At 43.1% G+C, this 11,891-nt stretch overlaps 1 protein-coding gene across 1 annotated transcript; it reads left to right on the top strand.

Moving 5' to 3' along the window:
- The first annotated feature begins 596 nt into the window (after nucleotides 1-596).
- On the top strand, nucleotides 597-10,251 carry SBSPON (somatomedin B and thrombospondin type 1 domain containing). Its single transcript, XM_086742406.1, has 5 exons — nucleotides 597-813; nucleotides 7,345-7,539; nucleotides 8,117-8,207; nucleotides 9,019-9,195; nucleotides 9,886-10,251. Exons 1-5 carry the CDS (start codon nucleotides 597-599, stop codon nucleotides 10,001-10,003), a joined length of 798 nt encoding a protein of 265 aa, XP_086598532.1. The 3' UTR covers nucleotides 10,004-10,251.
- The last annotated feature ends 1,640 nt before the right edge of the window (nucleotides 10,252-11,891 follow it).

Genomic DNA, 11,891 nt, shown 5'->3' with positions numbered 1-11,891 from the left:
GCAAGAAGCAGGGACATCTCCAACCAGATCAGGTTGCTCAGAGCCCCGTCCAACCTGGCCTTGAATGTTTCCAGGGATGGGGCATCTACCACCTCTCTGGGCAACCTGTTCCAGTGTTCCACCCTCCTCATCTTAAGAATTTCTTCCCTTCTGTCCAGTCTGAATCTGCTTCCTTCTCTTTTAAAACCATTACCCCTCGCCCTATCGCAACATCGCTGTGAGCGTCATCCCCGTGCGGGACATCCCTGGCTGGGTCACTGCCACGCGGGTCCCGTGGGGAACATCCCCGCGTGGGACACCCCCAGGGACACGCACCCCCTCCCCAACTCCCTTTTTTCAACCCCCCTCCGCCCCTCCACCTCGAAGCTTTGCCGCTGCCCGGGGCAAGGAGCAGGGGGGCGGCCGGCGCGGTCCCAACAGGCCCTGCCCGGCCCTCCCTGCCCAAACGGGCAGGGCGGGCTGGGCAGGGCCTGGCGAGCCCGCGCCGGCCACCCCCCCACCCCTTTCCCGCCGATCCCGCCCCGCTCCGCCGGGTACCGGTGGCTGCCGGAGCTTGTTTAACGGTTACGGCAGCCTCCCGTCGGGGCGGCACGGTGATGGGCGGCGCGGGGCTATCGGGAGCGCTGTGGCTGGGGCTGTTGTGGGCCGGGAGCGGGGCCGGGGGGAGCTGCTCGGGAAAATGTTGCGAGGGTCGGGACGCTGCCTGCGTCGGGGAGGGGTGGAGGGTGGGAGGTGGTTACGGGACCTGCTACTGCGACGGAGGATGCCGGAGAGCCGGGGACTGCTGCCACGACCACGGCCAGGCGTGTCCGGGTAGGTGCGTCCGACCCCTGGCCCGTACCCCCCGGGATGGCGGGGGGGGGGGTGGGGGGGTGGGGATGTATGTGCAGGTTGAGAGGGGTCGCCCCCCACCCCCGCACCCCCGGGGACATTCAGCTTGTTTGGCAGTGCTTTGCGGGCTGGAAGTTTTCCTGAGTTTTGGAGATGGGGCGTGCGGTTAAAGGTCTCAGCTGGGAGGGGGCTCTGCGTGGCCGAATTTCTCCCCGGTATTGCCAGCCTCGGGGCATGAGGGACCATGGCGGGTGGCTGTGTGAGGGCAGCAGCAGGTACAGGAGTGGCAAGAGAGACTTTTCCCACACTGGACATTCGCAAGGTTTCTGGATCAGCTGTAGCACAGTGCCTGGGGTTTGCCAGCCCGAAGTTATTTTTCCCTCTAAAATGTGCTGTTACTTACTTTTCACTCACGCTCATCCCAAATGCACATCGAGTACAGCGGAGATGTGGGATTTCAGAGACAATAGGGAGATTCATTTAGCACCATCTGTGCCTCAGAGCTGATTCATAGAATCACGGAATACTTTTGGTTGGAAGGGACCTTAAAGGCCATCTTGTCCAACACCCCTGCAAGAAGTAGGGACATCTCCAACCAGATCAGGTTGCTCAGAGTCTCATCCAACCTGGCCTTGAATGTTTCCAGGGGTGGGTGTCTTGTTAAACAAATATAAATGAAATAACTGAGGAAAGCCCTAAGGTGAGGTTTTGTCTGCATTTCTAGGGGCAGGAGACAGCAAGGAGCCACCGTGAGGGCAAGGACTTCAAAAGGAGCGTAGGGGAAGGAGGGAGAGGGTGCTCTGGCAGGCTGTGGGAGAACGCCAGGGGAGCAGTGGCAAGGAGGGGAAAGTGGCTTCTTCTACCAAGCTGGACCCAGCAGCCTTGTAGGTATTTACACCCGCTCTTTCCATGGTATTTCTACCCTTTGCAGTCATCGCAATTTGTCCTCCCTTCCTCCATCTGTGATGCAGGACACTGCCCTCCCTTTACAGGTGCAGCACTAGCACTCAGACAGCCTCACCTCTCTTCCCAGCTGGCTGGACACACACCAGCCTCCAGCCAAAAAAGCTTCGAGTCTCCGCTACGCAATCTGGCTAACTGGGGCGTATTTAGCAGGCTCAGCGCCATCCTGACATAGCCCCATAGCTTTGGGACCCAAGCTGGCTTGCGTCTGCCTGGTTTGGGTAGGGGGAGTATGGCTGTCGGATGGTGTAAACCTGTCCTAGGTGGTGTAAAGCTGCACAGACGGACTCAGCAGAGCAGAACTCTGACCCCGGGTCTCCAGGGGTAACGCAGTCAGTTCTCTGACAGCTAAATAATCAGTCTCTCCAGAATAACAGAAGGGAAAAGAAGTATGCACCACAAAGTCTGACAGAAGGTAGCATCTTTAAAATTAGCATTTTTTAATATATTGATCTTTTGTTCGGGAAAATTGGTAGGGATGCTTGCTTGTCATATAGTCACAGCATATTGCATCTTTTCAGTAAATCAAATGACACTTAACAGTCGAGTGTAATAGGAGAGAGTTAATAAAGGTGTGTTGTGCTAGCATTAAAAAGGAGCTGTAATCTGATAAAAAATGCTGTGCTGTTCAAAAAGGAGCTGAAACTTGTGCTCAAGAAGTGCGAGTTTAGACACTTTTCTTGCCATGACCTCTGGCACCTGACAATGACTTACTGTTAATTGGGGCGGTATTTTCCGTCTCAGGCTCAGTGGTGGCTGCCTCAGAAGGCATGGTGTGTTTGTGCTGTTTCTGTCCTGCATCTGATCCAGGCAAAAAGATGAAGTCCCAGTGAAGTCTCTCTCTCCCTCTTTCCTTCCCCAAAGCTGGAATTTGACAGTATCCAGTGTCCCAGTTAAGGGAGCTAAACCCTATTTCTCTTTTCTGTATTGCCCATTTCTGGATGAAATTGTGTGAGCACCAACACTAGCACAAGCAAAAGGAGCAGGACGTTTTGCACGGGTGTAGCATGGGAGGACAGGACTTTGACAGCCTGGCGAGGTGGTCCTAGGACTCATACATCCCAGAACTACAAAACTGATTACAAGAGGTCATTATTTTGAAGGCAAATAATGATAGATATTTTCTATTGCAAGCAGCCAGTAAGTTATGTTTTGTATAAACAGAAAATCCAAATAGTTCCAGTGGGAGTTTGTATATGGCCAGAAATTATAAAACCATTTTTGTTCCTGTTGGATGTTGAGGTCTCACCATTGAGCGTTTCTAAATTCTGTCCATGTGTTTAATGATGCCAAGGGTGTTTATTGGCATAATTCACTCCGAACTGCTGTTTTGGATGTAGAGTTCAAAACTTTAAAACAGAGATGTGAAGAAAGGTGATCACATGTTCTTTTGCTACAGCTTATCAGCCTGTTCGCCTCTCATTATTGCAGCACTGGCTGCAATGACGTTTCATCCTACTGCAAATATTTAAAAGGATGAACTACTTGGGGAAAATGTAAAGTGCCTACATCCTCAAGTATATGTAATCAAGGAATGTGTTAGGAACAATATAAAAACAATGCTCCAAAATAGTAGAAACCACAGAAAGGAAGGCTGTTCTGAAGCTGCCAACACCCTGGTTAAATCCTGTCACGCCTAAAAATTGTACTACATCTGGTACTTTATAAATAGATGGCTCAGCAGAAGTCCATGGGTTTTTAAATGAATTTCCTTATGGGTCTTTCAAAATAAATGTCCTTATAGCTCTAACAACGAAAAAAAGAATATTTTTGTACATAGAGAGCATTTTAAATAGAAAGTACTGTACAATGAGAGACCCTGAAAAAAGAATGACCTCGTCATTTGAATGGAAGTGGCTACTCTGAGAAAATCCTTATACATTACAACAGATGTTGTGCAGTGATTCAGTGAAGATACTGTAATCCTTTTTTTTTTTCCAGAGATGGGAAAAAAATTAATAGAGTGTGACTCAGAAAAAAATCTGTGATTCACAGTGCTGTAAATGGGGAATAAAGAAAAAATCCAGACCACTCAAGCTGTGTTTCATAGGATAGCAATGTAATTTTTCTCTGTATTTGTGAACTTCCAAGTGTCTCATTAGCTTCCACGTTTTGGTAGGTACCTGAGCACAAATCCTGTCCTTCAGGTTCCTTTGACTTGCATCCTTTTCATTGTTTCAAGGAATCAACATTTACCTTCACTGTGTTAATTAAGCTGGACCAATAGTAGCATAGACAGAGACCATAAAGATGTAGCTACAGGTCCCTGATACTTCTTTTTGTATTTCAAGAGATGGCACCATTCCTTTTATCTTGGCTCTGGGACTCACTCTCTGTCATGCTGGTGGATTTGACATCTTTCCAGTGAGGCACAAAACTGATGTACTGTCCCTTAATAGTTGCTGGGTACTGACTGCAAGAGCAATGTTATTATCCCACTGGCTAAATTCCATTCTAGCAACCCAATATTCTTATTATTCCACATGACTAAGGCAATTCATACTTCTTGTTCTAAATCTTGATGACCATAAAATTGCCATGTATAGCTGCAGATGACCAATATTTAACCGTCAGCTTGGTTTAATTCCAGTAAGACATGAAGTCATCGTTTATTTGTTTATTTATAGCTACTCAGTCCATTTGGGAATTTTCTGCCTGGAAAATGTGGTGTTAGACCTGATGTTATTGGCATATCAAGGTGCTAATATTGGATTAGAATTATGTGGAACTTCTTACTTCTGCAGGTGATTTATGCAGACAACTTGGAAGAGAGTCAACAGATAAGGGAAATGGGCTAGACGACACTTACTGTCCTTTGGGTCTCTAGGTAGAAGTAAGAAGTGTGATGAAGCATCGAAGTCTATGCTTGTACTGTTAAATAAAGTGAGGCCAAGGCCTGTTTTCTGGCCCTGCAGCAGGTGGCGAAGACCGTGATGTCCATTTAGCACTTATCCTGGCTATCCCATGGCAGGGTGGTCTAAGACATTTTTACTATCACTGGTTTTCTTCTTTTTCTAGTTCAAAATGCTTGAAACAAATGTCTGAGGGTTGTGCTGCAAAATATTGAGTGGTGCCTTCACAGCCACAGAGACTGTGCCATGTGCCTTGGGGTACCTAGATGTGTCTGAGGGCAATGCCTGGTGGTGCAGTGTGAGGTATCTGCACATGGCAAAGGGAGCCATATGCTTTTTCCATGCTATTTTCCAGTGCTGTTCTACAAATCATACCCAGGAGCTGTCTGGAGAGGTTTTAATCTGTAAGCAGAGGAAAATGCCAGAGAGGGCTAATGGTTAAGCAGGATGGACAACCAGTGGCGCAATGCCCAGGGCTGCTCTGTGGTTCTGTTTCAATGGAGTTCCTTGGGGTGTGGGATGGAGCATCCTCAGCCTGGCACTGTCAGGCCACTCAAAAAGTGGGCAAGTTTGGTCAGAACAGGTGCTCAGTGAGAGGAAAAGAGCACTTATCCTGGTGATCTCCAGGAAAAGAGGCTACTAGGAATGGACCACTGGTCAGATTAAATGTCCTCGTAGGCCACAGGTTGAGGACTACTCATGTAGGGAGATGACTGCTTAGCCTCAAAGGATTCTTTCTCTTGATGGATGCACATGTGCAAGACATTTTTCTTACCAGTTCTTTCACTGCTCTGCTTGCCAAGGCTGTGTAGACTTGAAGTTCCTTATTGGAGGGGTTTTGTTTGTTCCATCAGCAAGCATGCAGAGATCATCCTCATTCAGTCCCTCAGGGGTTAGCACTTCAGTACCATTTTGAAGAGCTGTAGTATTCATTTTAACTGCTAGAAGTGAAATTGTTAGGCCACAGAGTCTTCAAACCAGAGACTTGGTGTTCCTGGAGATGAGGCTAAGGAAAGTTTGGTTTCAGGGAAAGATGTGAAATGGCTATGTGTTTTTTGCTGTTGTGTACTGTGTTAATGGACAAATAAAGTGAAGACTTATGTGTTATGTAGCTTCTTTCTTAGGAATAATGTGTCCATCACCTGTTTCTGTATTCTGGGAATCAGGATGGAAAACCTTTTCTTCCAGAGTAGATTATTTGTAGCCACCTGGAAAGTATCTGGCATATTGTCCATGCTTATATTGGCAAGGTAGAGAGAGAGCTACGGCTTTGCCAGAATATAAACGAGAAATGCAAGAGAAGGGAGAAGTATAGATTGGAAAAATGCTTACCATGCTTAATATAAATGAGAGCCACAAGGAACATGCCATCATTATTAGATGCATTGCAGAGAATAAAATAAGGAAAGAAATGGCTAGTGGATAACAGATACGATAGATCTGAGCATTTCTGAGTTTCAAGACAATAGCGAATCTAACAGATGCTTAGTCTATCATTTTCATGTCTCCTGGAAAGGTTATGGAAAGTGACAAACATGAAACGAGGGGGTCTTTCTCTACATGATGTGATGATTTAGGTTTTTTTTCCTAAAAGCTGCATGTTCTTTTATCAAAAAGGTGTCAAAGGCCATAACTGCTCTAAAGGTTTCAACAGTAGCCAGAGAAATACCACAGAATACAAAACAACACATTTTTTTCTGTCTTCATCTAAGACCTTCAATGAGCTTACCTAATATATGTGAATTTAACAGATGAACAGAGAAATTCTTTGCACATCTGAGTACTAGGCTAGGTTAGGAGAGACCGAAGGTACAAGCATATGGTACCTGTGCTATTGATGCTCTGCCTGAGGGAAATGCAGTTTCTCATGATTCAAAGTTTACTTTCAAAATAATGGCACTTTCCCTGTAATGTTTTGGTCAAGTTCAGAGGAAGTTTATGATCCATGAGAACTAAAATTCAAATATCCAATGAACTATTCTATAGTTGGGAATGAGCAAAAGAGGGCCTTAAAATTATGTTTTTACACATTTTATTTAGTATGTTTAAATATCTGCATTGCTGTAAAGCTCTATCTGTATCAGTAGCTGAACACAGAAACACAGCTCTACACATGTCTCTGCATTGCTCTGAGACTAAACAAAAGCACAATTGTCACCAAAATTTGTCCTTGCAGCAAGGACCGTGGAGCAGGATGCCCTGTGTTAAAACAGGGCAACAAAGCTGTGGCAGTGGGACTTATTTCAGGGTTGAGGAAAAGGAATTAGAATCAATGACGGGAATAAAGACAGCTGAAAGGCTTGCTGAATTCTGCTACTTTATGTTCCAGCCCTTAAACAAAACATGGTGGTGTAGGAACTGCCAAGGTAGGTCAGACCACTCATTGGTCTAGATATCCTTTGGGGATCATGCTGTATGCTTCAGAAGAGGGTACAGAAAAACCACACAGCTATAGTGAAATGTTTCCATGAGGAGGTGTTTCTTTCTGGACAAGGGATGGAATAGGGAGCCAAGCACTGGAGGCGGGTTTGAGTGTTAAATTTGAAGATGCAAACTCCTAAAAAGCATTTAAAACCCTACAAATAAAAGTATTTAAGAAAGAAAAGAACACACACAGTCTTATTACTGAAGCTTTTGAGAGCAATTAAAACAAAACAGAAGTCTCAACTAACAGTAATGTTTTAATACTGCTTTGCAGCTCTTCCATGTGTTGTGGGGGAGTGGAGTCATTGGAGTGGCTGTGCAGAACAATGTCAACCCAATCTGCGAATACGTAGGCGCTATGTACAACAGGAACCTAAAAATGGTGGGGAACCTTGTCCTCCTCTAGAGGAGAAGGCTGGCTGCCTGGAATACCTGACTTACCAGGGAGAGGACTGCGGCCATGAACACGGTATTCTGGCTTTGATTTACCTGTACATTGTGTCCATTTGGGCCTTCATAACTTTTACTGATGTCAATGAACAGAAAAAAAAGCATCTATCTGCAGCTAGGTGATTAAAAATACAATTTATAACCTTACATTCTACTGTCATATTGGTCTTCATTCTATTCTTATATTTTTTCCGACTCAGTCTTTTCTTAATTTCTATTAAATAAACAACTAAGCTGGATGCATTCCTTCAGTTTCTTGATTTAGCCCCTCAGTAAGTATCAAGTTATCTCTGTACAATGTTAGGACACAAATTCAATATGAAACAGGAAGCAGAGCTCCCCGTGTGATTCCAGCACAACCTGTTTCCTCAGACTACATGGCATGCATTTCTACATACATTTCTTCTGAATAAGGAGAGAGCTTAGCTGTAGGGAACAGGGTTGAGGTCTGATGTTGCCAACGTTTTACCACTTTTTCAATGAAGTCAGGGAGCATCACCATCCACAAGCTCCCGATTCATTCACCCGCTGTTACAGTAACTGAAATATGACTCAACTGTGTCTTGCTGCCTTACCGTAACTGTTCTCTTCCTCAGTCCCCGCTTTCATAACTACCTCTGAATACGGTAAAGAAAGAAAACGACGAGCAGCATCTTCTCTTTGGCCTTCAGACAAAGAAGCAGCTGGGTAATCTAGTTATCATATGCATGTGGGTCATCTTGTTAAATAGAAAATAGCTGGCTACAGAGAAAAATGTGATTAAATTTGCAATAATTAAACAATAAGCTATAGCTTGTACTGTTTTTCTCTCCTGCAGTTCATTTGCATGTTGTTTTCTATTACTTGCTAATTGTCCTGAATTAGACATTGGTGTCATGGTAAATCTGAGGACAGCTGCTTTTGAAAGTGAACAGTAAATAATGCTCAAGTAAAGCCAAATATATCCGTAACTGTAAGTCTGAGAAATTAGATGTAGGTCTCTGAACAAACAAAATGGGCTGAATGTGATTGGTCTCAAGAGACCTTTTTTTTAAAATTAATTGACACCAGCAGTAAAAAAAAATGTGTTTGGTTACCAGAAGAGATAGTTATGAAGTTTAAATTAGGCTGTTACTGGGTCTGTAATGCTCATACTGCTTTGTCCTATGCTACTTTCCCTGGAACAACAAAGCCTATCGGTATTCTTAAAGCCTCTTTGCCATTTTCTCATTTAGCAGCATAGAAGAAAAAATATGGGTTACTGAGATCTGTTTTTCAACATAATTTAAGAATACAGAATGCAACCAGAAAGTGAGATTATACATAAAGCACTGTAGTGGGGCATGGAATGAGAAATAGTTTAAGAACACATTAATTAGGTTAGGGTCAGAAATAGACTTCTTAGCGATGACGATGTCTCACTTGCACTTCACATGTACCACCTGTATGATATGTAAATACATTTAAAGTGAATACCTAGCTTGTCCGTAACTAATTTAGTACTTTTCCTTCGGAGCAGATATTGTGTGGAATTTAAAACAGAATCACTTTCACACCACTGTGCTTTGGAGAATCGGCCATACGCTCGATGGATGCAGTACCTACGAGAAGGACATACTGTGTGTGTGGCTTGCCAGCCTCCAGCTATGAATACTGACACACATCGTTGTTCTGGAGATGGCCATAATGCAGATGGGTAAACAAAGCCATTTTTCTGACTTTCCTGTAGCAAAACCCAGTACAGAAGTTAAGACTTTTCAAGATCTCATTAAAAGCTGCATTTATTATACCTAAAAAACGAAACTGCTCATGTCACTTGTAGAGCTCAGAAGATTTACCCTTTCAGTTCTCACAGAAATTGCTTTTAAAACCTAGATAAAAGCAGGAGATAATTTCAATATAAGAATTCAGTGCTTTGAATGCTTTATTTACTATTGTGGAAAGATGATGCAACTTCTGTAGGGCAAGAGGTCCTTTTACAGCTACAGGCACTTTTACTTAAAAAGGTACTTCCTGCCATAATCCAAACCTGATTTGAAGTTTAACAGTGGTGGATTAGTACTCCTCTCAAACCTATACACCTGCTTTCTAGAACAGTAATTTCAAATATAGACAGTTAATATTCGGAACAGACTTTTATTTGATCTATACATTTATTAATATGCATACTACGTCTTACCTGTACAACCAGCTACTCAATCTGCCATCCTGTATACACTTAGGAATATAGTGTCTGCTCCAGAAAGCATTTTAAGAGCTACATGAGCTAATTAAAGTCTTACATTATTAAGTAAATCTAATCCTCTGACCTGTTATGCAACACAACCTAGTAACATGAAATATACAATCTTCAGTGTTTAATTCCTCATTTATTGTCTCATTTCAGAGGTAAAATCTTACACTGGGAAGCAGTTGGCAACTCTCAGTGCCAAGGAACCTGGAAGAAGATTCGGCAGCTGGAGCACTGTTCATGTCCCCTTGTGCATAGCTTTATTTTTACATGAAAGTTTAAAAGACCTTTAAAACAGCAACAAAAAGATTAAGAAAATTAACACCAATGCCAAGAAACCTACATCTTTCTGCTGCATTTTCTGGAGCTTAAACAAACTTGAAAGGAGTCAGAACTTTGGAAGAAACATTTTGGGAGACTCTCTCTGCCTTTATACAAAACGCTAAGACTGATCTTTGTATTAGAACACTAGAAGCATGTTTCCACGTTTCTCTTTTGTAATTAAAGAGCTAATGTTTCTAACCAGAGTAGCGCTTTTCCTAAAGCTTTCGTTTTTTACTGGCCACAGTCCTCTCTGCAGGCACTGCTCCTACTCAGTAGTGAGCCAGCCAAACAGTCTCAAGTCTGAGAAGAGTTACTGTCATCATTAAATAGCAAGGGTGAATAAAAATGAAAGTTAGACCTGAAAACAGGTTTCAGTTTAGACCCTTTGTTCCCTCCTAATATCATCCACACAGTTATTTACACAAGTGGATAAGTTTTCTCCCTCTACATTGCATTTTTCATGTTCAGCCACCTTCATAAAGGCTTAAGACTAGTCAGCATTGTTAGGGAAGTCGTCTTGCTCAGAACTTCATATCACTGATGCACAGTGTGAACTTTATGGCAGACAAACCTAAACAAGACTTTGTCACTAAAGCCTTGGCTAACATGAGAAAAACCCAACTTACTACTAGTTAAAACTGCTCATGTACAATGATTAACATAGAAACCTGCAATATTAGAGCACTAGCAGGACTGCTGTGCAAATAGCTCAAATCCTTGTTTTGTTACCTATTACTTATCTTGAATTATTGTTACAGCATTAAAGAGGCTGCATACTGCAGACTTTCTCACTTGTCAGATACCTGCTATGACTTTTTTTTAATTGTTGGCTTACAGCTGCACTAGCATTCCTTGCTGAAGGACAAAGCCTGTCTTTTATCATGATCCTGAAATTCACAATGTTTGCTAAAAAGAAATTATGCCCTAAGATCGAGAAAATTTACTGTTAAGACATACGGTGTCTCAGTGGAACCTAAAGACTACTGCTTGCCACTGTTCCTAGCAGCTGCAAGAAGAAACCATAGCATCTGGTGGCAAGAATGAGGAAGGTGATCTGGCTGAGATCCAGTCCACAAAAAGAGTGTGAAACAAACCTTTGTAACTACTTTACTACTTTATCTTAATAGAAGCAGGCCTCCAAAATAGAAAGCAGAGATATTATATTAATACTTCCTGAACATTTCAGCCTTCAGGAATATATCTCTTCATTTGTAGCCAGGAAAAATATGTCAGAGAGGTTTATTTATTATGACCAGTTTGGACAGATGCTTTTCCTTGTAAGGCTCTCATAAAATAAAAACTTAATCTAAAGACAAAGATACAGAAAACATCTGAATTGAAGAGATTTCACTTTTAAAAGAGCGCTGTGATATGCTAGTTCAAGTCACTGGATTCACATCAGTATGGCAGTGGAAAGTATAGGTTTTCTGAGGTTGTGGAACTATCATCTTCCACACAGTCTGAATCAAGAGAGACTGCACAGCACCATCATCCATCTCTTAGTCTCTCAGGAGCTGGACATTTACAGTGACCAGCTGACACCTTGATAGTTTGATACCCCCACCAGAGTATATCTTTGTTTTCTATCACTGCAGACAGAGACAGTGGAGGGCATAGAGGAAACATGTCTCATGAGCTGTGCTCTCAGTGTCAGTGGAGACTTGCTACTGAGCCCCACTTTGACCATTCGTTTTTGAGCTTTCCCTTTCCTGCTGATCTAGAAGAAGCCACTTCTCAAGACAAGGTAGGTGGCATAAGATAATCAAGAGATATTAAGAGCTAGTATCATACTGTTACTTTCCATATGTTTTCCATCTCTTCTGTGAGATAAAAAGTGC

This window comes from Chlamydotis macqueenii, chromosome 2, assembly GCF_036417535.1.
Source record: "Chlamydotis macqueenii isolate bChlMac1 chromosome 2, bChlMac1.mat, whole genome shotgun sequence".
Lineage (NCBI taxonomy): Eukaryota > Metazoa > Chordata > Aves > Otidiformes > Otididae > Chlamydotis > Chlamydotis macqueenii.
Note: the sequence above shows the minus strand (reverse complement) of the source record. Positions and strands in the feature narration are given on the sequence as shown.

What these genes read in the sequence shown, in the direction of transcription:
- SBSPON (XM_086742406.1), top strand. Translation starts at nt 597, where the DNA reads ATGGGCGGCGCGGGGCTATCGGGAGCGCTGTGGCTGGGGCTGTTGTGG. An exon ending in CCACGGCCAGGCGTGTCCGG is followed by an intron (nt 814 to 7,344) that starts GTAGGTGCGTCC and finishes ACTGCTTTGCAG; the next exon opens with CTCTTCCATGTGTTGTGGGG. An exon ending in GATGGCCATAATGCAGATGG is followed by an intron (nt 9,196 to 9,885) that starts GTAAACAAAGCC and finishes GTCTCATTTCAG; the next exon opens with AGGTAAAATCTTACACTGGG.